General features: G+C 46.1%; 2 protein-coding genes across 2 annotated transcripts in view; one reads left to right on the top strand and one right to left on the bottom strand.

Moving 5' to 3' along the window:
• Positions 1-66: 66 nt before the first annotated feature.
• Positions 67-15,409, bottom strand: LOC117444339 (serotransferrin-like). The gene is made up of 17 exons (XM_034079983.2): positions 15,300-15,409; positions 15,049-15,197; positions 14,503-14,608; positions 14,219-14,410; positions 13,194-13,323; positions 13,050-13,105; positions 12,533-12,696; positions 8,779-8,932; positions 4,948-5,126; positions 4,761-4,857; positions 4,656-4,676; positions 3,223-3,384; positions 1,482-1,632; positions 1,065-1,132; positions 791-975; positions 483-675; positions 67-385 (listed from the first exon to the last, which is right to left on the bottom strand). Exons 1-17 carry the CDS (start codon positions 15,337-15,339, stop codon positions 339-341), a joined length of 2,094 nt encoding a protein of 697 aa, XP_033935874.1. The 5' UTR covers positions 15,340-15,409; the 3' UTR covers positions 67-338.
• LOC117444340 (protein NLRC3-like) overlaps positions 14,354-27,966 on the top strand; it is a 20,156-nt gene continuing 6,543 nt past the window's right edge. The window contains exons 1-3 of the mRNA XM_071202730.1: positions 14,354-14,431; positions 26,564-26,796; positions 27,169-27,966. The exon at positions 27,169-27,966 is cut by the window's right edge and continues 182 nt beyond it. Of these exons, the coding sequence (XP_071058831.1) occupies positions 14,415-14,431; positions 26,564-26,796; positions 27,169-27,917 (999 nt within the window). The 5' untranslated portion in view covers positions 14,354-14,414 and the 3' untranslated portion in view covers positions 27,918-27,966. The remainder of the gene's footprint in view (positions 14,432-26,563; positions 26,797-27,168) is intronic.

Genomic DNA, 27,966 nt, shown 5'->3' with positions numbered 1-27,966 from the left:
TTCCATTTCCCTTTAATATGAACGCTTAGACAGGGCATCCAAAAAACAACACACTGTCGCACAAAAGAACATTAACAGGCTTTATTTGAGAAAAGTCAGGCACGTTAACGTAACATCGTGGATCCAATAACAAAGGTAACGTTATGTTACACCAGCATGAAGAAAGCTAGATGTGATTGTTTACATGAAAGTTCATCTGTAAGTTGTGCAATTATTGGTTATACTATAAAATCGGTCGACAGTGAGATCAGTAAGAAAATACAAAAGGCACTTTGGGGGTTGAGTGTGGCGAGGGAGGCGCCGTACCGCTGAAGGCACCTCTTGGTCCGCGGTTGCCACTAGAGTTCTTGCTGGCAGGGACGGAAAGCGCAAGATATCTCCAGCTCTGTTGAGGAAAGAAAATACAAAAACTGACTTGAGTATGCCGATCAGATGCAAATACAATGTTAATGTTTTGTGTCCTGACCAACGATATCACTGACCTGGAGTGCTTTCACTGCACTGTCTGAGAGCCTTCATGGTAGTCATGTACTTTTCTCCCAGAAAGGTGTCATAACTTGTTCCTTTGGGAATCGTCTGGAGACATTTGGTGGAGTCTTTGAAGAGGAGGTCATTCCCCAAGTCTGAATGGAACATCCTGAACGGGCCATTGCTGCCACTGCGACCAAACTGGGCCTGTAAACAAAAACAAAGATTTAGAAACAGACCTATTTACAAGGCCAGCATTCGACCCGGGTTTAGAGTTAAAACAATGCATGTTTTATTCTTTATCTTGGGCCTCATCACTCACCTGCTGTTCATCAAGGACTTTGACAACCTTGTCGCGGGTCTCCGGACGCGTCACCACAGCGTTGGCGGGCACGGCAGCCAGGTTACACGTGGCGTACTCGGAGATGTCCACAGCAGCAGCCTGCCCAGGGCAGATCAGCTGGTAGTCATCAGCGTTTAGTCCTCGAGCCCATTCTGGACCTTTGCCTTTGACAAGAGGAGGAGGATGCTTTAAGTTTCTATAAATAAGACATCTTCATCGCTGAGATTAAGAGAGGTACGTGTCAGTCTCTCACCATTGCTGTTTTCTGGAACACTTGTGTGTTTGATGAAAGCAACATCCCCTGCACCCTCAACCAAACACCTGTAATGAGATGCAAAACAACCCAAAGATGAGGTGCTCTGGAACAGAAAGTAAATACCTTTATCTGCTTTGTTAGCCCAGAAGATTGAGAGCCCTGAATGTTAAGGGCTAAAGTCAGGAGGCAGTTAGCTTAGCTTAGCATAAAGAATAACGTATGGGGAGACGGCTTCCTGGGTCTCTATAAAGTAAATACAATTGTATTATTAGCAGCAAAAAAAGTGAATTCATGAATAAAAAATATCTTCAGTTTTTAAGCCATACATAAAGAAATGTGTAAAAACTACAGTTCTGGGGTTTAAGGAGGAGTTTGTGCTACAAGCGGACGAATGCCCACTGTCCTTCGTCCTACCTGAAGGCTCCTGCGTAGCCGTAGTACTGCTCTTCAGCACTGGCTTTGCACTTTGACTCATCTCCCACCGCTCTTCCGCTGCCGACACACTGAGAACAGAACGAAGAGCTGAGTTCTGATCCGGGGGCACAGCCGCTGCTGAAGAACTTCGCTGAGGAGAGGACGAGACAACGGGGGCAGGTGTTACGGAGCGTCCACACTACAGCTTCAAAGAGAGCTTGGAGCTGGGCGTGTCTGGAGCTTGGGGATTTTATTCAAGCAACACGGCCAACAACCAATCACATGAATCTCCCGCCCCCGACATACAAAGCAAAAAACCCCGGGGGTTTTATGGGAGCAATATATATATATATATATATATATATATATATATATATTAGGGCTGTCAAGTTAACGCGTTAATAACGCGTTAACGCAAACAAAAATTAACGCCACTAATTATTTTAACGCGATTAACGCATGTGTATTTTTTTTCCTCGGCCGCCCCGTAGTTTCAGAGCGCATCGAGTTTAAAATACCATCTACCAGCTGATGCTGACAGCCCCGCTCCTGCCGCCCGCTTGTGGCAGACCACACTTCCACGCTCACCGGCAGGCACCGACTGGCCATCGGGGGGACCGGGAGGGTGTGTGTCTGTGTGGTCCGAGCGAGCGAGAGAGAGACCTTACGTGCATTACCGTACCGCAGTGTGAACGCGGCTATTGTTGTTGTTAGCATCTGTGCTAGCTAGCTGCGCTAACGGATATATATATATATATATATATATATATATAAACTCCCCAAACAGACCCTACCAGTTCCCCCCCCCTCTCTGCCACCTCCCTCCATGCTGGTTCCTCCGGTTTGTGTCCCGGTAGGTGAAGAGGGTCTGGTCATACAGCACCGGGTGGTTGCTACGGCGATAGTTAGTTTCTCCTCCGACTTTTTTTGAAATATAGAAATGAACGGCGGGATATCTCTCCCAGCTTAGACGCCGTTTGATTGGCTACGGCTTCAGCTGTCAGATTTTCAGAAACGGGATTTGATTGGCTGGCGCTGGCTACTCCGGCGTCTCCGGCGTCAGAAGTTGAACATTGTTCAACTTCTGACGGCGGAGACGCCTGAGACGGACCGCTCTGCTACCCACAATTCAGTTCGGTGAAAAAGCGAGGCAACGTGACGTCACCCCATTGAAAGTGAATGGGCAGAGTGGAGTTTTCGACGCTGTCGACGCTGTAGTGTGGACGGGCCGTCACACTCAGGAGGGAAGGAAGCAAATCATGTGTCCTAAAACCTGCATTTCTAGTGCATAATTTGAGGAAACGTTATTGTGTTAATTGTGTTCCCTGAGAATGTTTTTTTTTGTCTAGGATCATTTACATTTGTTCTAGGTCGTAGGAGGTCGAAGTGGATGTTGGGAATGCAAAAACACAGAACTTTGAAAAGCGAAATGATCTCCGTTTGGTTTCTTTGGTCACATCATGGTGATGAGCTGTAATTGCTGTTCTTTGGATCTTACGTCTCAGAGATCCAAACAGTGTTGTCTGTGTGAAAATAGTATAAATAGTCTTAGCCTTAACTTAACCAAGCGCTTTGAGTTATCTAAACATACTAAAAACGTACAAAAAAAATTATGTTTAGTTTGTAAAAAACGTTGTAAATACTACGCATTCAATAAAAAAAGTATTTATATTATTGATCACAAACATAATCTTGGCAGCTTTACGTGTCTTTCGTTACGTATTTGCACACGGTCCCTTACTGAAGTCACAGTCTCGAGTCTGACTGTAGATCAGACCCATGGGCACGATCCAGCCAGCACTTCTTCCGAGTCCAGTGTGGCAAGACCTGTGGCCCTTCAGCGTGTCCCAGGTCAGACCTGAACTCCTCTTCACCACGGCAACAGCATAGTAAGAGGATTGTTCTGCAAGAGAGGGAGTGCAGAAGGACTCGAATTACAAACGTTATAGATAATTCAATTTGAAAGATCATCTGCTCTGTAATTTAAGAAAATAAAAAGTTTTCACTTCAAATCAATCAATTACAATTCACGGTTAACCAAGAAAATACAACTAAAGATAGATGGAGAATAACTTTTACAACAATGCATTCATATTTCGTTAGAATCTAATGGGGCTTCTCTTTTAAAAACTTGTATTTTTTTATTTGTAGAATCAAACAACAGCTCAATCCAAGAAACTTCTCTCGAGATGATTAGAAATTAGCGTATTAAGTCCAAACTAACAGGTATTGTAATTGTGTGACATTGAAACCATGTTTTGGTCCTCAAGGCTGTATTTTATCACACACTTCTAATCTTTATGGTTCAAGATGCGTTAAAAGTACCAGGTAAATGTGTGTTATTTTTAGGGCCGGGACTTTAACGCGTTAATTAAAATTAATTAATTACGCGTTAAAAAAATTAACGCATTTTAATCGCACTTATTTTTGCACAGCGGAACGTTTCTCACTGGATGAGTTTCAGGCGTACCGATTATACTGGAGCACCAACTAACGTTCATGACTTCAGCATGGGACTTCAAACAACAACAAACCACGGTGATCAATAGACAAACATGAACGAACCAGCTGATGAGACGCTTTGGTCGCCCCGTGGATGGGACATTTTGTTTTAAAAGACGGACGGATGGAAGCGTCGACAAGAGCCGCAGCTCATCAAGCCTAAAGTATCACCTACATGCAAAGCGTGTAGCAGCTAGCGTGTAGCAGCTAGCATGTAGCAGCTAGCGTGTAGCAGCTAGCGTGTAGCAGCTAGCGTGTAGCAGCTAGCGTGTAGCAGCTAGCGTGTAGCAGCTAGCGTGTAGCAGCTAGCGTGGACGTTAGCCCGACTCCGAGGGCAAGGAACCACGCCCTGACCCGACCCACACTCAACCAGATGACTGGTTTCACGGGCCAGGATAAGTCAGTCCACGTCTGAGAGAATACCCAGCTCCCTGGCTCTCTGGACTGCACTCGGCTGTCGACCACCTGGAGTAACATCCATGTGGAAACTGCTTCTCACTGTTCTCAGGTCAGATGTGTATATTTGATTAAAAATGCGATTAATTTCGATTAATTAATTACAAAGCCTCTAATTAATTAGATTACTTTTTTAATCGAGTCCCGGCTCTAGTTATTTTGTTATCAAATATACTTCAATATTTATAATATCAATATTTAAACATTTAATTTTACCTCCAGGGTTGCTGCACAAATCTGTGGAGAGAGAGAGAGAGATATTATTCATGTGTAACAGTTCGAACACAGGATTGTATGGGATGGTTTCTGTCGGCCTCATACCGGCACTATACTGCTCCACCATAGCTGGCACCAGGCCGCACTTTCCCGCTGTGTACACCTGACCTGCATCCACTGCCATCGCATCAGCCTCTCCACTCTGCAGGGTGACATACAATCAGAATAACACACCACTGAATCAAAACTAAACCTCAAGATATTCCAACATGTTCATCATCGAGAGTCTTACCATAATCATTTTAATGCAGCCTTCAACTGTGGTGCCAGTCCGACATTCAATGGCGGTGTAGTCATCACCCATAGTGTAGATGCTCCACGTCTCACACTTCACGGTCTCAGCGTAGCCCACAGCGCACCATGTAATGCTGTGGCGAGCCGTGAATTTTATGCCTAGGCCCTCTGACCCCCCTTCCCTCGAAAAAAAGAAGAGATATTACGTCACAGCCATAGACTGTATATATAAACACACACACACAGTCACAGGTCAGAGCGTATACTTCAGCGGAATATCAAAACCGCGGCCCGGGGTGCGAAACGCATCGATGACCCTCTACCACACAGAACAACACCATGTAAACACCTCTCAGGACAGGGCGCCCACAGCCACGTGACAATTACACCTGAATTCAGTCGGCACGGCGCCCGCATTGCAAATGACTTATTAGGCCTATCTTTGATGATAAATCACTGAAACACAAAGTCCATCCTCCCGTCCTTCTGGACGAAGCACTTGCGGGTCATGCAGCTGATCCTTTGCCCTCCAGTTTATCATTGGAACTCAATCTTGAAAATGACTCGGTTAATCATTTCGCAACAATGTCATCACTATCACTGAAGTGAGCCATCATGAACGAACTTATGCTAATTATAAATATATCCATCATAAATCTATCGTTTAGATTTATTATTCGAAAATAATAAAAGTAGGTAGACATGTGGATATTATCCGGCTGAACAAAACGTGCATTTATCGAACAGGTTCATTTCCCACAGACCTTATTTCGAGCTATTTTCCAAAATCCTATGGAGAATTCCCGTTGCTTTCTGTCGAGGGAATCCGAGCGAAGCGTACTTCCGGGTTTCAGGACGCATCACTGCACCACTTGCACAGCGGGTGGAACTTGTCATAAAGTCCGCGAAAATAAAGCCCGCCCATTTAGAGGGAAGATGTGATTGGTCAATTGTACTGTCATTTGACATTACTCTCTCGTTGAGTTACTATAGCTGGCCCTCTGTGAATGTAGAGAGGGACCAAGCTCTCCCGTCTTCACAGAACTCGCAGAGTCGGCATTTAACCCTTCACCTTCCAACAGAAACTGAACAGGCAGATTCCAAGGATTTATTTCTTTGGAAATATTATTTTAAATACAATTAAATCAAGTTATTTTGGTAAAACTGATGTAACATGTAACAACAAAAACATGTGGTCATCATCAACGCTTCTCTGGCTCCTGGTATAGTCCCCACCAGCTTCAAACTGGCCTCAGTCACCCCCATACTCAAAAAACCTGGCCTGGACCCCGACGACCTCCAACACCACCGGCCGATCTCCAACCTTCCGTTCCTCAGCAAAACTCTGGAAAGAGTGATCGCCGGCCAACTCCATCTGTACATGTCCAACCATGAGCTCTATGAGCCCTTCCAATCCGGCTTCAGACAGCAACACAGCACTGAGACCGCCCTCATCAAGTTCACCAACGACCTCCTCATTGCTGCTGACTCTGGCCGCCTCAGCATCCTCATCCTCCTGGACCTCTCTGCAGCGTTTGACACCATCTCTCCATCCTCCTCACCCGCCTCTCAGACCTCCTGGGTATCACTGGCACAGCGCTGTCCTGGTTGACATCCTACCTCCACAACAGGAAACAGTTTGTCTCCATCAGTGGCTCAAACTCACCCCCGGCCCCAGTCCACCACGGTGTACCCCAGGGCTCTGTGCTTGGCCCCCTCCTGTTCACCATTTACATGCTCCCCCTCGGCCAGATCATCCGACATCATGGACTCAACTTCCACTGCTACGCTGATGATACCCAACTGTATCTCAGCCCCACTCCATCCTCCCGGCTCCCCCCTCAGTCTCTCATCGACTGCCTGCATGACATCAAGACATGGATGTCTTCCAACTATCTGAAGCTGAACAGCGGTAAAACAGAGCTCATGGTCGTGGCACCCAAGGCCCTGCTCCAGAAGGTTGGTGACTTCGTCCTTGAGGTTGACGTCTGCTCCATCTCCCCATCTCCTGAAGCCCGCAACCTGGGTGTCATCCTTGACTCCACCCTTTTCTTCCACTCCCACATCAAATCTGTGACCAAATCGGCCTTTTACCACCTAAGGAACATTGCCAGACTTCGACCGTCACTCTCGGAGTCCGTTGCCGAAACCCTGGTGCATGCGTTTGTCACCACCCGCTTGGACTACTGCAATGGTGTCCTGTTCGGGGTTCCCAACAAAACCCCGGACAGGCTCCAGTATGTCCAAAACTGTGCTGCTAGGGTCCTCACACACACAAAGCCGTGGACAGGCTCCAGTATGTCCAAAACTGTGCTGCTAGGGTCCTCACACACACAAAGCCGTGGACAGGCTCCAGTATGTCCAAAACTGTGCAGCTCGGGTCCTCACACACACAAAGCCGTGGACAGGCTCCAGTATGTCCAAAACTGTGCTGCTAGGGTCCTCACACACACAAAGCCGTGGACAGGCTCCAGTATGTCCAAAACTGTGCTGCTAGGGTCCTCACACACACAAAACCCTGGACAGGCTCCAGTATGTCCAAAACTGTGCAGCTCGGGTCCTCACACACACAAAACCCTGGACAGGCTCCAGTATGTCCAAAACTGTGCTGCTAGGGTCCTCACACACACAAAACCCTGGACAGGCTCCAGTATGTCCAAAACTGTGCTGCTAGGGTCCTCACACACACAAAGCCGTGGACAGGCTCCAGTATGTCCAAAACTGTGCTGCTAGGGTCCTCACACACACAAAGCCGTGGACAGGCTCCAGTATGTCCAAAACTGTGCAGCTCGGGTCCTCACACACACAAAACCCTGGACAGGCTCCAGTATGTCCAAAACTGTGCTGCTCGGGTCCTCACACACACAAAGCCGTGGCAACACATCACTCCCACCCTCATCCACCTCCACTGGCTGCCGGTCAAGTCCCGCATCACCTACAAGTCCTCCTCCTGACCTACAAGTCCCTCCATGCCCTTGCCCCCCAGTACCTATCGGACATCCTTCACCCGCATGCCCCACCCCGGAACCTGTGGTCCTCAGACTCCGGCCTGCTCACCACCCCCCGCACCAAACTGAGAACCTTCTGGGACAGAGCCTTCAGTGTGGCAGCCCCCACCCTCTGGAACGCTCTCCCTGCGGAGATTCGAAACATCCCCACACTGGACGCCTTCAAAGGACCCTCAAGTCCCATCTGTTTGCCAAGGCTTTCGGACCCTAATCGATCTGTTGTTTTGTCTGTCTGACTTTTTTTTTTTTTTTTTTTTTTTTTGCCCTACTACTTGTCAAGCGACCTTGGGTCCCTTGAAAGGCGCTATACAAATCAAAGCTATTATTATTATTATTATGTAAAAAAAAACATTTAAAAAAAAAATGTTTTTTTTTTTAATGTTTTCAAATATTATTTTTTAGAATATCTTAGGCCCTCACAGAGGGCCTAGAGGGCCCTGACGGCTCGCCACTGATTTAATGGTGGAGGAAGCAGAGCTTGCTGGCTCTGGAAGGTTACGCAGAACAAGAGTCAGTGTCTGCCATCAGATAAGTGTGTTTGAATGATGTTTGTATGTTCTGGGAGAGACACGACGGGTGAAGAGGGTACACGGTTTACATGAGTATAAACATGTCATTTCTTCAGTAGATTACTTACATTATATGAGTTTTCTGAAATGTTTAAATTAAATCTTCAGATGCAAAAAAAATGGTAAAATAAACACCTTTATGTTTAATTTGAATGATTTCTATCAACTAACAATATGAAGAAGTGAAATAGCCTACATTCTTAAAATGGTTATGTCTATAGTCTCCATGTGTGTTCTGTGTTTTAACAGTACCTTCCGTAAGGGAGCGGACAATGCTCACGTATTCAGCACCCAGATACAGGAAGGAGTCTGTGTTCGCAGGCACCCTCACCAGCCTGGCTGTTGAGTCCTTGAACATCAGATTTTTGGAATATGGATAGTCTTCAGAAGAGAAGAGTTGAAAGTCCTGAAAGGTTTAAAAGTAACATGTTTAAATTAGTGCTGTCAAAATTATCGCGTTAACGGCGGTAATTAATTTTTTGAATTAATGGCGTTAAAATATTTAACGCATTTAACGCATGTGCAGAATGGCCCGCCCCATACGTGCCACCAGTGGCAGCGCCAGGGTATGGCTGGGGTAGGCTGCACCCATACCAAGACATGGCTCAGCCCCACCATGAGACACGATGTTAGAGTAAGCAACATAAAGTCTGCCAACTCGTGGAGTAAATCACAGACAGCAGTTAGTAAGACTGATTTCAGGAGCCACGGTTTTTAAAACTTTTGACACGTAGTGATCGTCTTCTCAATAGAACATCTTTGATAACGGCGTGGTGTTGCTGCAGGAAGTCCCCACGGAGGATACTCTTGCTGTAGTACAGGGCAGAGCCATATCATAGTAATAATATGGCTCTGGCACAGGGGTGCACATAACTGGTACGCAGGGTATGTGATCTGAAATGCGTCCCGTCACTTGTGTCACAAAGCGCATTTGCGTACCGACGTACTTGTGAGGCTTTTCCAGAAGGCGGTTCGATCCCCGGACGACAGTCGGTCTCCGTGTGCACAGACAGGCTGCTGTTAACGTCGGTCTGTACAACGGAACTGTGCCAAAACTACGCCAACCGGCTGCGGAGGGAGACCCCCCCCCCTCACTGGAGACCTGCGCTGAAACAGCTGATCACAACGTTCACACTCTGTGGTCACGAAGTACTCCACTAGCCCCCCCCCCGTCGACTTTCCTGAAGTACTCCACTAGCCCCCCCCCCGTCGACTTTCCTGAAGTACTCCACTAGCCCCCCCCCCCGTCGACTTTCCTGAAGTACTCCACTAGCCCCCCCCCCGTCGACTTTCCTGAAGTACTCCACTAGCCCCCCCCCTCTGTCGACTTTCCTGAAGTACTCCACTAGCCCCCCCCCCCGTCGACTTTCCTGAAGTACTCCACTAGCCCCCCCCCTCTGTCGACTTTCCTGAAGTACTCCACTAGCCCCCCCCCCCCTCTGTCGACATTCCTGAAGTACTCCACTAGCCCCCCCCCCTCTGTCGACTTTCCTGAAGTACTCCACTAGCCCCCCCCCCTCTGTCGACTTTCCTGAAGTACTCCACTAGCCCCCCCCCCCCCCTCTGTCGACTTTCCTGAAGTACTCCACTAGCCCCCCCCCCTGTCGACTTTCCTGAAGTACTCCACTAGCCCCCCCCCCCTCTGTCGACTTTCCTGAAGTACTCCACTAGCCCCCCCCCCTCTGTCGACTTTCCTGAAGTACTCCACTAGCCCCCCCCCCTCTGTCGACTTTCCTGAAGTACTCCACTAGCCCCCCCCCCCTCTGTCGACTTTCCTGAAGTACTCCACTAGCCCCCCCCCCCTCTGTCGACTTTCCTGAAGTACTCCACTAGCCCCCCCCCCTCTGTCGACTTTCCTGAAGTACTCCACTAGCCCCCCCCCCTCTGTCGACTTTCCTGAAGTACTCCACTAGCCCCCCCCCCTCTGTCGACTTTCCTGAAGTACTCCACTAGCCCCCCCCCTCTGTCGACTTTCCTGAAGTACTCCACTAGCCCCCCCCCCCCCTCTGTCGACTTTCCTGAAGTACTCCACTAGCCCCCCCCCCCCCTCTGTCGACTTTCCTGAAGTACTCCACTAGCCCCCCCCCCCTCGTCGACTTTCCTGAAGTACTCCACTAGCCCCCCCCCCCTGTCGACTTTCCTGAAGTACTCCACTAGCCCCCCCCCCCTCTGTCGACTTTCCTGAAGTACTCCACTAGCCCCCCCCCCCTCTGTCGACTTTCCTGAAGTACTCCACTAGCCCCCCCCCCCGTCGACTTTCCTGAAGTACTCCACTAGCCGCCCCCCCTCTGTCGACTTTCCTGAAGTACTCCACTAGCCCCCCCCCTCTGTCGACTTTCCTGAAGTACTCCACTAGCCCCCCCCCTCTGTCGACTTTCCTGAAGTACTCCACTAGCCCCCCCCCCCCTCTGTCGACTTTCCTGAAGTACTCCACTAGCCCCCCCCCTCTGTCGACTTTCCTGAAGTACTCCACTAGCCCCCCCCCCCCCCTCTGTCGACTTTCCTGAAGTACTCCACTAGCCCCCCCCCCTATGTCGACTTTCCTGAAGTGCTCCACTAGCCCCCCCCCCCCCCTGTCGACTTTCCTGAAGTACTCCACTAGCCCCCCCCCCCCTCTGTCGACTTTCCTGAAGTACTCCACTAGCCCCCCCCCTCTGTCGACTTTCCTGAAGTACTCCACTAGCCCCCCCCCCCCTCTGTCGACTTTCCTGAAGTACTCCACTAGCCCCCCCCCCTCTGTCGACTTTCCTGAAGTACTCCACTAGCCCCCCCCCCCCCCTCTGTCGACTTTCCTGAAGTACTCCACTAGCCCCCCCCCCCTCTGTCGACTTTCCTGAAGTACTCCACTAGCCCCCCCCACCCCTCTGTCGACTTTCCTGAAGTACTCCACTAGCCCCCCCCCCCTCTGTCGACTTTCCTGAAGTACTCCACTAGCCCCCCCCCCCCCTGTCGACTTTCCTGAAGTACTCCACTAGCCCCCCCCCCCTCTGTCGACTTTCCTGAAGTACTCCACTAGCCCCCCCCCCTCTGTCGACTTTCCTGAAGTACTCCACTAGCCCCCCCCCCCCCTCTGTCGACTTTCCTGAAGTACTCCACCAGCCCCCCCCCCCCTCTGTCGACTTTCCTGAAGTACTCCACTAGCCCCCCCCCCCTCTGTCGACTTTCCTGAAGTACTCCACTAGCCCCCCCCCCCCCTCTGTCGACTTTCCTGAAGTACTCCACTCGCCCCCCCCCCCTCTGTCGACTTTCCTGAAGTACTCCACTAGCCCCCCCCCCCCTCTGTCGACTTTCCTGAAGTACTCCACTAGCCCCCCCCCCCCTCTGTCGACTTTCCTGAAGTACTCCACTAGCCCCCCCCCCCCCTCTGTCGACTTTCCTGAAGTACTCCACTAGCCCCCCCCCCCCTCTGTCGACTTTCCTGAAGTACTCCACTAGCCCCCCCCCCCTCTGTCGACTTTCCTGAAGTACTCCACTAGCGCCCCCCCCCCCCCTCTTTCGACTTTCCTGAAGTACTCCACTAGCGCCCCCCCCCCCCCCTCTTTCGACTTTCCTGAAGTACTCCACTAGCGCCCCCCCCCCCCCCTCTTTCGACTTTCCTGAAGTACTCCACTAGCGCCCCCCCCCCCTCTTTCGACTTTCCTGAAGTACTCCCCCGTTGATAGAAATCAACACGTAATGAATTCAGACCCCACGATTTGATGATTAATTTTGACACGCAGAAAGATGTTATAATAAACATAGATTCTGTGTTAAATGGATATATCCGCCTGCTTTCATTTATCTTTCCATTCAACAATATACATAAATAAATGGCATATTTTGGACATAGTTCGAATGGTGATTAATCTGATTAATTAATTTTTAAGCTGTGATTAATCTGATTTAAATGTGTAATCGTTTGACAGCCCTAGTTTAAATCAGTCATGTTGTCCTGATTTACTGTATTTCTCCACTTATTCAACTTTACTTCTGGATCTTTCTGCAGTACAGATCTCTTGTGTCATACCTGTACTGAGGAGAGGCTATTCCAGATGAAGTCAGCAAGCTGCGGGTGCTTGCGGCTGACAACGGCATTAGCCGATACTCTGGCCAGGTGGCAGGTCCGGTAGTCGTCCAGAGGCGCTCTGCTGCCGTCCCTGCACAGCAGCTCGTAGTGTGGCTTTTCGTAATCTGAAAGTGTGATACAACCATTATAAATATCACTCCTACAATCAGTCAAAGATAAGAGTCTTTCCCTCCCACATGACCACCTATCAAGTTCTGTTCATGTCATTGGTCAAATCCCACAAGTATTATCAGTTATGGTAATTATGACCAAGAGGGAGAATCTTAGCCGGGGTTTTGAATCCAAACGTAATCTAACAGTAAAACTAATTCTCATGAGTACGTGATTAAAGCTTCATTTAGAACAATTACTGATTACAATTTGTAAAAACATATTTTAAACAAATAAGCTTGGCTAACATTAATATATAAGTCAATTATTCAAAAATGAATAGAATAAATTAAAATGTGACGCTGACCAGGGACGGTACGATGCGTCACAAAAGCCACATCTCCAGCGCCGTCCTTCAGACACCTGTTACAGATCACAGGTCGTTAAGCACAGCGTCCCAGCATGCAGCTGTGGTCATACTGGAGGTTAACGGTGTGGAGGAGACGCTGACCTGAAGGCTCCCTGGCAGCCGTAGCACGGCTCGCGGTGGGTCTTGGAGCAGTCTCCAGCGCACAGCTGGCACAGCTTGCTGCCAGGGGCCGACCCGGGGGCGCAGCTGGCGGAGAAGAAGCTGCTCACCGCTGTGGACAAGAAGAGATTTATAAATACTGCTCTTTACACGATGGAGCTGCTTCAATATTATATTATGTTTGTGTTGCCCTAAAATAGTTTCACATTGGGCATCAGGGGCGCCGTAAGGGGGTGAAAAGTTAGGATGATTCTAAGGGCCCGTGACTGACAGGGGCCCCAAAAAATGTAAGAACATTAAGAAAAAATGTTTAAGTAACCTTTCATCAATCATCAATAATTAACATTAATATAACGTCATATTGATGATGTACTCACTAAACTTATGATTCATTCAACTTACTTTCTTCCAAAAGTTAATTATCCAAAGCCTCGAACACCCCCCTCTATTTACATGTAATGGTTTGGTCCTGCCTCCAAACGGGTGTGGTTAGCATGGTGCTTGGTTGGCGTGGCCTGGGTCTGGGGGTGGGGCCCAATGTGATATCTTTTCATGGGGCCCTAAATCCCTGGCGGCGCCCCTGTTGGGCATACGAATATAAGTAAGCCTATAAAACGATGTTTATCTTTGGAGTGTTGTATAAAGATGATCCTGGTCTCCTAGCAACTTCAAAACGGCCTTTTGAGAAACAATGACTTTCTCCTGGAAAAGGTTGTTTCGCACAAAGGCCTTCGCAAAACCAAATGTTCACTTTTCTGATTTCCGTCTATAATTTAAATAACATGTACTTTTCTTTTAAAGTCAAACCGTAACATGTACTAAACAGAAGCGTGTGTTTTGTTGCATTTTGTTTGAATGTCCAACATTAACCACATTTTAAAACTGCCACAGTAAACGTGAAGAACTTTACCATAAGTGAGGCTGCAGGGATCTAAACACTGAGGACGTAATTATAGCGACATATTGATTCTGTGTTTTGGATTGCAGTCAGAGTCGGCATTGCTCACCGTCTTCCACAGAGCTGTCTTCAATGCCTGCCCACGGCATTAAGTTCATGGCCAACAGCGTGCCCACAGGGACGTTCCAGCCTGCAGATTCACCCACGCCGGTGTGGCAGGACTTCTTCCCCTGGAGCTCTTTGATGTTAAACGCAGTGCCCCTTTTCACCACGGCAACCGCGTAGGAGCATCTGTCCGAAGCTGGATGAGCGCAGAACGAATGTGAGCAAAATGTAAAAACACGTATTTAACCAGAGAATGTCATCAATAAAGACGCTGATATGTTTACTTACATGTGGTACCGTAGTCCTCAGCGATGATGGGAGCCAGGTCGAAGTTGTTCAGTCCAGCGATGTAGATGTCCCCTCCGTCCAAAGTGATGGCATCCGCCTCCCCAGCCTGTTTTAATGCCCCATGTATTACCACCTGCCCCACCAGCTCACACACGTGATCAATGGCTATTGCATAACTTGTGTGTAACTAAAGTTCAGTTTCTTATTTTCAACAATACTTACTTGAGAACTTTCATTTAATACATATTAAATGATATTATATATATATATTATATTAAAGTACAAAAGTATTGGCACAACAAAATATGCTTAAAGTACCGAAAGTAAAGGTATGCATTCCACAATAATGTACGATATGTTTTAATTATATTATCAAAGCTGGTGCAGCTGCTTGTATTTACTTTGTAAGGGTAACTTGTGGATGTTACCCCCTGTAAAGAATTAAAGTCTCTGCACACCTGGAACCACGATCACTCGAACCGAAAAGTCAAGCAAGAAACGTAGGTAGGCCTAACCCTAACTTCACACACCGGTCGTTCTCCTCACCGTGATGGCTCTGATGCACTCCATGGTGTCGCGTTTCAAGCTGCAGGTGAAAGCAGGAGCTTTTGCTGTGAGGGCGACGCATTTCTCCAGCTCTTTCTCCGACTTAACGCACCACCTCACCTTCTCAGTGGGGACCGCGGACACAGCGGCTGCAAACACAGATACACGGGTAAATAACTAACAATGCAGAATCATTGAGCTTTAGGTACATCTGTGATCAAACGATGTGCATGAATATGAAATGCTTTTACCCAGGGATCCGAGCAGCGCCACGAGGAGGAGAGTCTGCATGTTGAGGCTCAGGTCAGAAGAGCAGGGAGGCAGCCGGGGCTTTTATAGCAGACTTCTGATCGGCTGGAAAGATGTGCTCAGGTTTCCTAACGTGCACGTGCTTGGGCGCGTGAGTGTTTGCACTTTAGTTTGCTGCTACGAGAAAACAGAGGGGTTACATTTCCACATCATGGAAACCCACAGATCCCTATTTGCTACGATGTGACTATTTCAATGTCAACACTTTAATCTGAACATGTTTTGTGTGTCCATGCGCTTTGGGGTTTATTCCAGCTCTCCGCGGTCGCCTTTCTAGTTGCCCTTTGAGTGCAAACATGGACTGGTGTTTTTAATAATCAATCGATAAAGACTGGCCTAACCAGGCTTCACCGATTGTAGGTCCTTGCGTATAAACACATGAGCACATAAGTAAGCTAAGTAAAGTGAACTGATTAAGACTGAGAAACATAATGTATCTAATGCAGAACAAAGTTAGCGTTATATTTATGTATTAGTATTATAAGCAGTATTAAGCCGTGCATGAAGTAAAAAGAATCCATTAGAAGTCAAATCCTCATATATCATATTGTTTAATTCTACTATCTTAAATGTGTGAGCTGCATTAAACTCATGTATTGTAAAGGTTAGCTAACCTTTACATTGTTTATAATATTGATGACATTTTTAACCATGAATAATATTACGCCAAAAGTATTTTCAGTATTGGGATAGAAGTATACAGTTGCATGGCAACTATTAAATAACCTCAAAACTGAAACCTAAAAAGACCTCCTAATTTAGTAACTGGCTGTGGGTGTCCTCGCCTCCTGCTTCACGAAGAACAGGACAGGTATTGTAAACCTGAATATATACACTAGTTAAAGTAATCCAGTCCCTTCAGGGGACCATGGGACTCACATCAGTTAGCATCAGATTAGATTAGATAGAGTTTTATTGTCTCCCTTAGGAGAAATGTGTCTTGGGCATCGAGATAATACACATAAAAAACATTCAGGTCAATCAGTCATAGATACAGAACAGAGATCACATATATCACATGGCAAAGAAACAACAAGAAACATACAGGTACCGAACTTTCCCTATCAGCATCAGAAGTAAAAGGCAAGCGTTTTTTGAATGACCATTTAAGCTGCAGTTTACATACTTTAAGAGTCGTGTCTACAGAGTCAATGTTACACAACCAGATCAAAGGTTCCTGTTGAGCTGCACCTCCCTTTCTGGTCCCATCTGCCAAATATTGAAAAATTACCCAATAACCTGCTTTATGCCGGGATGGTGAAACTTTAGAAGATCCAATACTGGACGAGTGCATAGATTACATTTCCACTGGACTTAGACATATGTTCTCTAAACCTTTAGTTTATAGGAAGATGGATATGTTTGGCATCGTTTTAAGCTATGAAGTGATAGCAAAACACCAGCAAAATAGAAATGTTAAAAACACAGAACGTTTTATACTATAACAAATTAAACTATATTGCATAGTAGTAGTTATAATGATGTACCTTTCGTCACATTAGTACACATGAAAAGGTGACAGGTGACACGCCCCCCAATTATGCAAATGAGCTAAGTCCGTCTCCCATTGGTCAATGAGCTAAGTCCCGCCTCCCATGTCCCGCCTCCCATTCTTTGATGTGTGTTATATCAGGTAGGTGTGAAATGCCACCCTGTGTAGTGCCTTTGTTGTCTAATTATTTGATGTGTTGATTAGGGCAGTCGCTTTGAACTTATGTTGTCTGGCCCCTGTCCCCTCACACCCCTTTGTAGTCTAGTCTAATTAGCCTTTGATGTTTTGCCCCTTGGTGTGAGGTGCTATAACAGGCAGGTGTGATTTCACACTGGTGAAAGCCTTTGATGTTAATCTAGGTGTCTCTTTGAAGTTATGCGTGAGACTGTCTCCCCGCCCCCTCCCAGCCTCCCCCCTTTTCTCCACCCCTTCCTGTGGCTATGACGCCAGCAGATAGTGGGGGTGGAAAGAAGTAGAAATACACTCAAACTAAATTAAAAAAGACAGACAATTCAGCTTACCAACTCACCTTTCAAAAAAGAAAAATGTCAAGAGACGCCTCGAATTGAGTTTAATCAGCCTGTGACGGCTTACCCGTCCGGAGCGCCAGTCAAGAAACGAATGCAGCAGCAGTGCGGGGTTCAGACGCCTACAGCCGAAAGATCTGGGCACAAGGAGGGGCTCTGTAAGGAAGTCTGAAGGAAGTGGCAGATTCTCCCCCGGTTTGAATGCAAAAGACTCTGACTTTTCTCCACACACACACACACACACACACGTTGGAGTTGGCTTTTGATGCGAGGATTTGAGATAAGCATGGTATGTTAATTAAGACACTCACTAAGACACCTAAAAAACGTTATTGCCCTCTCTAGATCTGATTCAGTTTTTGTTTTAAATGATATGTGAGCGCTAAGGATGTTTCTGTGAAACTGTTAACTACAAGGAAGTATCTGCTTGCCAAGAGGGTATTCATATTCATTTAAAAGATCTTATTTAGGTTTAATAGTGATAACTAAGGATGTTCTCTTTAGTTGTAGGATTGTGAACTAATGTATAATTACTTGTATTTAACTATAAGAAAGTCTCTCTGAAGAGGGGAATAATAAAACTATTTTAAAAACATGATCTTTGTCTTTTTATAATTACTCTACACCACTATAAGGAAACCCAATATGAAGCTGTGTGAGGTTGTACTCGGGATAATACCCATAACGAATGTGTTTCTGCTCCATCTCACTCCATGAAGCCTCCAGCTTGCACAAGGCTCCGCCCCCACTCAACATAACATGTCCCGCCCTCCTCACCAGAACATTTACAAGTAAGGGGATGGAAATAGATGAAAAGAAATAAGCTCAAATTAAATAAAAACAGTCATTAATTTTCACTCACCAAGTCACTTTTCAAAAAAGAAAAATGGTCAAGAGACGCATAGATATGGGTTTAATCTGCGAGACGCCTGTGACAACGTACCGCCACCCGTTAGGAGCGCCAATCAAGAAACGGATGCAGTATCTGGGCCGGGTTCAGACGCCTCCAGCCGAAGAACTTCATGAAGAATGGACTCTGAAAAATGGCGATGTTTGGAGTTATGTATTCAACTGTGTGGCGAATGAACTGCATTTCTACAATCTGAAGAATGGAGAAACGTACGGACCCCGCAGTGTTCAAGCAACACTGACCTCAACAGACTGGGCTGTGTTAACTCTGGTGTCTTCCAGAGATCTCCACGCAACCACTGTAGTGCATCAAGAAACCATAGTGGAGCCAGCGGTGTCCAAGATATTTGCAAAGAAAAGCAAAGAAACACAGACAGCATGCGAGATCAAAGAAGAGATTTCACCGCCGCCCCTCAATGTGGAGGAAGAAGGAGTTATTTCCCCGCTGCCAGAAGTGAGAAGAGTCCTGACAAGCACCGTCTGGGAGACTAAAAGCGGACCGTCGGGGCGATGGTATTACCGTGCAAGCCGGTTGGAGACGCTGGGGAAGGACCCCTCTGATGATTTTGTTTTGGAGTATTTTAACTCGACATGTGGAGTTTTTCAGACAGCAGTGCGGGTGCCTCTGACTGCTTGGCTGAAAACGATTGATGGAAAAGCTACAAAGCTTAAAGAACTTTTTAAACAGAGTCAGACATCGATGGACATTATACTGGTGAAAAGAATCTCACCTTTGCAGAGGACTCCGCCTCCCACTCAACATAACAAGTCACACCCTCCTCACCAGATCATTTTAAACTAAGGACCCCTCAAGAAAGACATTGTGTATTCTACCTGTGTAAAAAGAGTGTCGGGGTTGTCTCTGTATCAAGAAGATGTGTTTAAAAATGAATTTTGTGAAAAATACCAACGGTGTGAGAGACGTCATAAAGACACTCATTTTAACCACAGTGTTTGATCTCTACAAATGTTTAAAGATTTTTACAAAATGTAAAAAATAAAAAGGCATGGAGACCAAACAGGTGACTCTGGCTTTATTATACAAATGGGTTAGGGGTTAAATGTAACCATCTTGGACTTAATAGTCTAACAAAATACTTTTATCTGAATACATTTGTTCTTTTTAAGAGCACTTTTTGAAATTATTTATTTATTATTTCAGTGGAACAATCCAGCTTTTGTTAACATCAACGCTTTCTTCTCTTTTGTCTTGTGTTACTAAGATACTTTTAAACACACTTTGGCATATGCAACACTTGTTCAGATAAACAAGGTTTTTCTTTTCTGATAAACTTACATATTTTAGTTTTCTTATGTTACCAAGATACTTTGAGATACACCCTGATGTACGCAACACTTAACAAAGGGTATAATATGAAGTAGTTGGTAAGGAAGGGGTTTTTCTTTAAGGGGTGCAAAACTTTAGAACAGGGTAAAATATTCATTAATTTGTATTGAATTGAGTTTTCTTTTTTTGATTTTCAACATACTATTTGTACACAATGACTTTCCATATTTCTGACGTACTATACTTTTCTGACTTTTTTCTGTAGAATCTTGACAAAACTATTACTTGTTCTTAAACGATGACCTATTGCTGGAGATGAGATGAAAAAGCTACAACGATTAAAGAACTTTTTTCTAAAAACTCTCAATTCTATAATTGACTCCCCCATTCAACGCAATAAGCCTCCACTCAGCAAATCATCTACAACGAAGGACCTCGCTAAGACGACCGTTGTAAACTAGCCATGGAGCGGAGAAGAGCCAAGACTCCCCCCGCGAGTTGCAGCCAGGAACAGAGTCTTGAACTACCATCAACACCACCATGGGGGAAACTCTCAGTAATCACTCAACTACTGTCTTTCCAACACACAGATTGACTCTCCCTCACTGTCATCACGATGAAACACGTCCAGAAGAATCTGTCATGCAAAGCTCCCTGCCTGCCTTCGACTCCCTGACTGCTTCCTTAGCACCCGGTGGATGGCGCAGTCGGCTACTCTTCAAATGTTTCACGAAATACTTACCATCTACTCCTACTCTTACTTCATGTAATAAAATAATAACTTCATGGTAAGGCTACTAAAAATGACAAGGCTAAGTAATGTAATGCTAACTAACGTGCTCGCTACTAGCTAGGTAGCTAACTTGACTATATGTTCCATGCACAACATGTGCATTACCTGAGATGTCTGATCCGGCGACTCCTGGTCCTTTCCTCAGACGGGAAGCGATAGAACGAGCAAGTGGTTTGATCACTTATGTGATTACAACCTGGAACAAAGCACACAGGCATCTTGTCAAAGTGAATTCATTTTTAGCAATCTCTTATTTATTGGAGGGAATAAATCAGTTATGAGATCTTCTTCTTCTTCTTCTTCTTCTTCTTCTTCTTCTTCTTCTTCTTCTTCTTCGCTTTAATTACGAGTCGCAACCACTTGAAGCATTATCGCCTGTGACATCCCTTACGCGAGCCAGAATGGGATTTGTAGTCTCTGTAGTCGCGTATTTTTCATAGTCTTATATTTCAACAGTTTTACGACAAAATGTGACTTTTTTGAGTCGGAACTTATTGTTTAAGATTGACAAACATCATGTGTGTAGTTCGTGGCACAATTCAAACGGGATCAAAAGATACGTGTTCTCTCTCCATTGAATTCAATGTAAATGTTTCGCTTCCGGGGTCCCATGGGCCGGAAGTAGATGGGTGTGACTTCTCCTCTCTATACACTCTTACACCAAATAAATATGTAATAGATACAAACAGAGAAATTTCATACCTTTCCGGTGACGGAGGTTCATAATCAGAGTCATTACTGTCCCCTGTATGCGTGACGAGATCACTATCTTCCGACGGAGAGTCCTGAAATACGATGTCCAATGCCTCCTCGACGGACAAAAAAGTCTTCTTTCTGGCTGCCAGTGTTACAATGAAGACAAAGAAAGCAAATCCTGCTGTTTCGCTGATCGATCTGCCGTTCTCTGCTCTCCTGTCGCTGCGGGACATGCTATGCTATGCTATGCTATGCTATACTGCGTAAAAAGAGTGCAGGGGGTGTGCCTAAACCAGCTATACTGCCTTTACTTATACTTACGCAAGATCCTATCTCTGGAACCCATTGGTCGATTTGGGTGATTGACACCTTTTTTGAATCGTTAGAGCCAATCGAATCGAGTGGCAGTTTCAAAATACGTAAATACATTACGCTTGTGGAGGGGGAGCTATGCGTAAACTGCATCTCCCGCAGCTGAAGCCACGGACTGTTAATCGTTGGACCTACTCTTCTGCCGTGAATGAAAGGATTGATTATCAGTAATCATTTTAAAGTGACAAGAGACATTGGATTAACCTTGAGCAGCGTTGTTATTCCTTTGAACACAACTTTTGATCACAAAACAGCCAAGGTAAGACCTAACTATTGTCATGGATTTGAAAACTGATATGGTTTACTTGCTATGTTCTGGCTGCTAGCTCGGTTAATGTTGTGCCTGTAGTGATGGGGTGTATACCCGTGGCATCTGTGGAATCTCAGCTTTCAAATGTGTGCAGTAGAGCAGGGGTTCCCAACTCCTGGTCTTACTGCCGGGCCGCGCAATATGAGTTTATCGTAATATTTGCAGAATTGTAAATATTTAAATATATTTAATCAAAAAATGTTTTCGCACCTATACCAGTCATATTATTTCATCCAAAACATACAAAATACATCAAACTGGTTAGCATAAGGTCTCAGCCTCTCGTGCAGAGAAAGTTACCGGTGCGCCAATAGGACGTGGAGCACACAGGAGACGACCGCTTCATCGCAGACTGTTGTGTTTATGTGGGGAAATGGCAGTGCAGACATTATTTGAGATATATTTCGAACTCGGACTTCATTTTAAGGACGTTGTGGCCAGGGGCGTAGAGCTATTTTTTTAATTTGTAGAACCTCCTTCACTTCATGAACTGGCTGCAGCATCAGGAGGCAGCCTCTGAGAAGTGCAGCACCAGCGCGTACACCGCCTTCACTGTGTTCACCACTGCAGGCTGCTACGTTTCAACCACACACACCTCTACACACACACACACACACACACACACACATCGAACGGCCCGATTATTCCCCCTATTACTCATATGAAGGAAATGTCCGGTCACAAAGGCGCATGATGCGTATGTGCTCTGCTTAGCTGTGTGTGTGTGTCCGGTGTGTGTGTGTGTCCAACAACGGCATTTGTTTTCAAATGACCATGAACAGTAATTTACACACATCTGGCTAACTCCTTAGGTATGTGGGTGTTCCCAAAAGAAGTTAGTCTCGATGTAGTGCTAAATGCTGTCGGAGTGCACCGAACGACCGCCCCGGTATGACGTTATTATGGCTGGCAAACAAGCGCAGGGATCTCCCTGACATTCCAGTTATATCAATATGTGTACAGCGGTCCTAATTTGTTTTAATTGTATCCTGGTTTTAAACGTTGTTCATATGTTTTGGATGCATATTGGTATTTCTTCAGGCTGTTAAATACAATTAGCCTCTGTTGCCACCTGGTGAGTAAATATTAAAATGGACAACCGGTCCGCACAGTTTTTTTAATGTATCTGCCGGTCCTTGGCACAATAAAGGTTGGGAACCCCTGCAGTACCGTGAGCTTTTCTATAGGCAGTTACAGCATCATTGTATCAGTGGCATGAAATGGTTTTAAATTGATAAATACTAAATATTCTCAAAACTAAATGTATTGTCCCCAAAATGACTCGACTACTTGGGCATGTTTATGATATATATTATTAATGAATATTAATAACCTGCTCAGCTGGTTGCGTTTAGCATTAGCAGATATAACAGAGTTGTGAGAGATCCCATGTAGAGTCAATGCAAAGACCCAGATCTGTGCCGGCAACACGAATAAAGTGAAGATGTTAAATTCATGTCACCTGCGTATTCGTGCAACATGAAACATTTCAACTTGAGCTTAAAGTTTGTGACGCTCTATTCCAAAGACCTGTCAGAGTTGAGATGGAGCTCCTGTGGTCTCCGACGGTCTGAGGGGATCAGAGAGGAGAGCAGAGCTCCACAGCAGCTCATATTCAATTATTCATGTTCCTGTTTAAACCAGGGACTGTCTGTGGCGCTCACAATATACTCACTGCTGTACTACATGAAGTCGTTCTGAGTGTTGATGGAGCAGCATCGTTATTGTTGATATTGCTGCATCCTTTCCATATTTATATTGCGATTAATTCACTGCACTGTGAATTGTGTTTATAATGCTATAGTGCTCCAGGTTAATACAGCTGTGTGTGTCTTAGTAGAGTGATGAGCGGGCCCTCGCGTCCGTGCGCCTGTCGGGGAGGGCGGCCGGTCGTCCCGGCGTCAAGCAGACGTGTGCGAGTCCTCTGAAATGAGCCGTTTCTCATTTCTATAATTTTCGCGTCCCAGATCTCCCAGGTCCTCCGGCGCGCCGTCGCGAAGGACAACACATTTCTCTAAAGGGTCGTCGAGGATCGATTATCGAGGTGGCTGTCTGGAGGAGCCGTAACCGAGGATACACTGATTTAGAGGAGAGAGGAGTCTCTTTGGAGGAGCTATAACCGAGGGTACACTGAAGTATTCTCCGGAGACGATTTCAGCCAACAGTGATGTTTAAAAGAGGTGTGATGCATGGCTGGACTTCTGTCAACAAAAGTCTGCACAACCCACTGCACAATGTAGCATGACATTGGATATGCGCTTAACTTGTCCTGGATTGAATTTTCCCCAACATTTCTCTCGGAGGAGTTCGCAAAAATGTGCTTAAAATGCATGAAAAACGCACATTCTTCAATATGATCAACTTCCTGGAGGGCGCGGCTAATAAAAGCAAATTTGAAATATGTCCGCATCCGCAATCATAAGAGAAATTTGTATACAGCGTTTTGTGAATATGGGAAAAACTATATGCGAGTAGTTTGGAGTAATTTGTGACATGTAAATCGTCAAAAATGAAAAATTCTCGTGTCGCTTACGAGCTCCCCGTTTGAGCGATCAACTATTCCTTCGCAATTTAGCATCACATTGGATAGGGGCTGAAGTTGTCCTGTATTGGAATTTTGCCGATCATTCCCCTATGAGGAGTTCGCAGAAATGTCCTTAAAATGCATGAAAAACGCAAATGTTTCCAAATGGCCGACTTTCTGGAGGGCGGGGCTAATAAAAGCAAATTTGAAATATGTCCGAAATCATAATAGCAATGTGTATGCAGCGTTTCGTGAATATCGGAAAAACTATATGCGAGTAGTTTGGAGTAATTTGCGACATGTAAATTGTCAAAAATGGTGTATTCGCTGTTAGCTTACGACCTCCACGATTGAGCTATCAATAATGTTCTTCTCAATTTAGCATCATATGGGATAGGGGCTGAAGGTGTCCTGGATTGGAATTTTTCCGATCATTCCCCTAGGAGGAGTTCGCAAGAATGTGCTTAGAATGCATGAAAAACACACATCTTTCCAAATGGCCAACTTCCTGGGGGGCGGGGCTAATGAAAGCTATTTGCAAATATGTCCGCAACTCCATGAGGAATGTCTGTGCCAAAATTCGTGAAGTTCTGAGAAACTATATGTGACTACCACCCAATAGGGGGCGCTACTGAGCTGTTTTAACAAAAAATAAATAAAAATGTACATTCTTGAAAAGGTCGTGGGCTTTGACGTGTGTCCTAAGTTTTGCGTTCCGAAGCACATTTTAGCACATCGTCATAAAAAAAAAAGCACAGGCCACGCCCACATTTGTCATTCGTTGTGACACTTTAAATATAAGTGCATACTCATCCCCAGAGTATGTTTAAAACGAAAAAAAATGTTTTCGTCCATCAGTTCTTGAGTTATACATTTGTCATGTTTTTGGCGCCCCCTATAGTCCAAAATGAAAATTACTTTTTGTGCCTATTCCCCAATACAGACTGAACCTTACCAACAAAATGTGTTTTTTTGGTACATTGTTGAGTTATGAGCATTTCTATCCAAGCCCCGCCTTTTTGCGAACACGTTTAGCGTAATGACGTAATATTTAACTGTTTTTAAAATATGCTAATTAAAAAATAAATAAAGTAGGCGGAGCTTAGGGGTTCAAGGAGATTATATGTAGAGCAGGTCCACCCGAATAACTGTGCAAAATGTCAGGTCATTCGGAGTTACGGTGCGACTTTGTACATCTTTCCAAAAATGGAAATGGCCATAGGTGGCGCTAGAGAGCATGTTGGACAATTTGAACACATTGAGTCCAGAATATTGTAGTTTTCACCGATTCTGGAATCCGTGCAAAATTATACAACTTTTGAAGCGTCCTAAAGGCCTGAGGAAACAGGAAACGCCAGCAGAAAAATAAGAAGAATTCCTCCAATAACAATCGGGTCCTAGCGCTCCGTGCTCGGACGCCGTCGGGTCCTAGCGCTCCGTGCTCGGACGCCGTCGGGTCCTAGCGCTCCGTGCTCGGACGCCGTTGGGTCCTAGCGCTCCGTGCTCGGACGCCGTTGGGTCCTAGCGCTCCGTGCTCGGACGCCGTCGGGTCCTAGCGCTCCGTGCTCGGACGCCGTCGGGTCCTAGCGCTCCGTGCTCGGACGCCGTCGGGTCCTAGCGCTCCGTGCTCGGGCCCTAATTAGAAGGAAAAAAGCTTTCTGAGCCCCTCCTCTCCCCATGACTGACGGCAACAAAAGTCCTACATTATTCAATTAAAATACAGAAGTAAAAACAATAAGTGTGGCTTGAGATTGAAAAAGGGTGATGAACGCTGTGAGAAAGGATCCCAACTCGTCTACTACATGCGTGCAGGGAGCTCTATGCAAGTCAATGGGACTCCCTGATAGTTGAATATTGACGCTAAAGCCCCCCCCCTGCGTTTGATAGTGACGCCAAGGGATCCTGACATAACGTTTCAAGCATAATATATATAATATATACAATATATAGAGAGCATAATGTTTTTAATGCAACGCAGTCTCGCGTCGTTTGCTTCAGCAGAGAACCGGCCGCGGTTGTTGAATTTCAACGCAACGATCTCAACCCGTCGACTACGTACGTTCAGGGAGCTCTGTAGAAGTCTATGGACATCGCCGAAAGTTGAAACTCGACGCTAAAGGGCCCCCCTTGCGTTGGAAAGTGACGACAGGGACCCTGACATGACGGCAACATAGGCCGAGTTGGGAGTTTTATATACAGACATCGACCTGTTTTCTAAAATCGAACTAGAATTTGCTCCCTTGTTGTACCTTTGGTGAGAATCATGTCCTCTAAAGGATGTGTTGATCTCCACAGAGGGAAGAGGAAGAGTGGTGTTCCTGTGGAGCAGCTGTCTAGCTGTGCTCTGTGTCAGGACGTCCTGAAGGATCCAGTCTCTACCAGCTGTGGACACTGGTTCTGCAGACAGTGCATCACCTCATACCGGGAGCAGAGACCTCCATCAGGAGACTCCTCCTGTCCCCAGTGTGGAGAACGATCCAGAACCAGAGCTGGCCTGCAGACAGCCAGTCAGACCAGCTCTGTACGAGGTAAGAGGCCGAACTCATGCAGCGTCTTGAGGCCGTCGGGGCGCTGGGTCTCTACTCTTGTATGAACTCTCATTGGCTCAGAGTGTCCTCTGATCTTCTTCCAGGCGTTGTTTAAGTGTTTTAAAACAGACAGCAGTGATTTCCGTTGTAGAAACACTGGACAGATCTAGAGGGGAACGTTAGCCCTGCAAATACTTTTACAGAAGATAGTGAAGATATCTGATGGCTAGGATCATTGTCTTCATGTCAGGTATACTGTTGTAGTGCATAGACAGTAAGCTGTTTTAACTTTTTAAACTGTCTCTTTCTTTTGTTATAATAAGATTTTCTCAAACGCATTTTTCATATTCTCTCCTGTTCCTTCTCTCTCAGCAGATAGTGGTCTGCAGAAGGTTCTAGATGAACATAGGAACAGTCTGAGGAGGAGATGTGAACGTGTGACTGAAGGAACTGATCAAAGTGAAACCCTCCTCAACAGGATCTTCACTGAGCTCTACATCACACAAGGCCAGAGTGAAGAGGTTAATACCCAACATGAGGTGAGGCAGCTGGAGGCAGCTTCCAAGAAGGAGACCCTCCATGACACTCCAATCAAGTGCCAGGACATCTTTAAAGCCTTACCTGACCAGCAGACTCCCATCAGAGCGGTCCTGACCAACGGAGTCGCTGGAGTTGGAAAAAGCTTCTCGGTGCAGAAGTTCACTCTGGACTGGGCCGAGGGTTTGGGAAACCAAGATGTGAGTCTGGTGATCCCGCTCTCCTTCAGGGAGCTGAACCTGATCAAAGGTGAGCAGTACAGTCTTCTCAGGCTGCTCCATGTCTTCCATCCAACCTTACAGAAGGTCACAGCAGAGCAGCTGGCAGTCTGCAAAGTGCTGCTCATCTTTGACGGCCTGGATGAAAGCAGACTTTCTCTGGACTTCAGAAACAATGAGGTCGTGTCTGATGTCTCTCAGCAGTCCTCAGTCAACGTGCTGCTGACAAACCTCATCAGGGGGAGGCTGCTTCCCTCTGCTCTCGTCTGGATAACTTCCAGACCTGCAGCGGCCAATCAGATCCCTCCTGCTTTCCCCAGACATATGGGGTTTCCCAGAAGAGTGGGACAGGTAGTCTGTTCTTGATGGGATGAGTTTCTGATCACTGGTTACTTCCTGTGATGCAGCTGAGAGC

The sequence above is a fragment of the Pseudochaenichthys georgianus genome, unplaced genomic scaffold, assembly GCF_902827115.2.
Source record: "Pseudochaenichthys georgianus unplaced genomic scaffold, fPseGeo1.2 scaffold_797_arrow_ctg1, whole genome shotgun sequence".
Taxonomy (NCBI): domain Eukaryota; kingdom Metazoa; phylum Chordata; class Actinopteri; order Perciformes; family Channichthyidae; genus Pseudochaenichthys; species Pseudochaenichthys georgianus.
The sequence above is the reverse complement of the archived record's forward strand: the minus strand, read 5'-3'. Positions and strand labels throughout refer to the sequence as shown.

Excerpts from the sequence above, each read along its gene's own strand:
- LOC117444339 (XM_034079983.2), bottom strand. The coding sequence starts at position 15,339 with ATGCAGACTCTCCTCCTCGTGGCGCTGCTCGGATCCCTGG. Across the intron at positions 1,633-3,222 it reads GACTCGAGACTGTGACTTCA|CGAAGTTCTTCAGCAGCGGC; the intron begins GTAAGGGACCGT and ends TCCTCTCCTCAG. Across the intron at positions 386-482 it reads GTGCAGTGAAAGCACTCCAG|AGCTGGAGATATCTTGCGCT; the intron begins GTCAGTGATATC and ends TTTCCTCAACAG.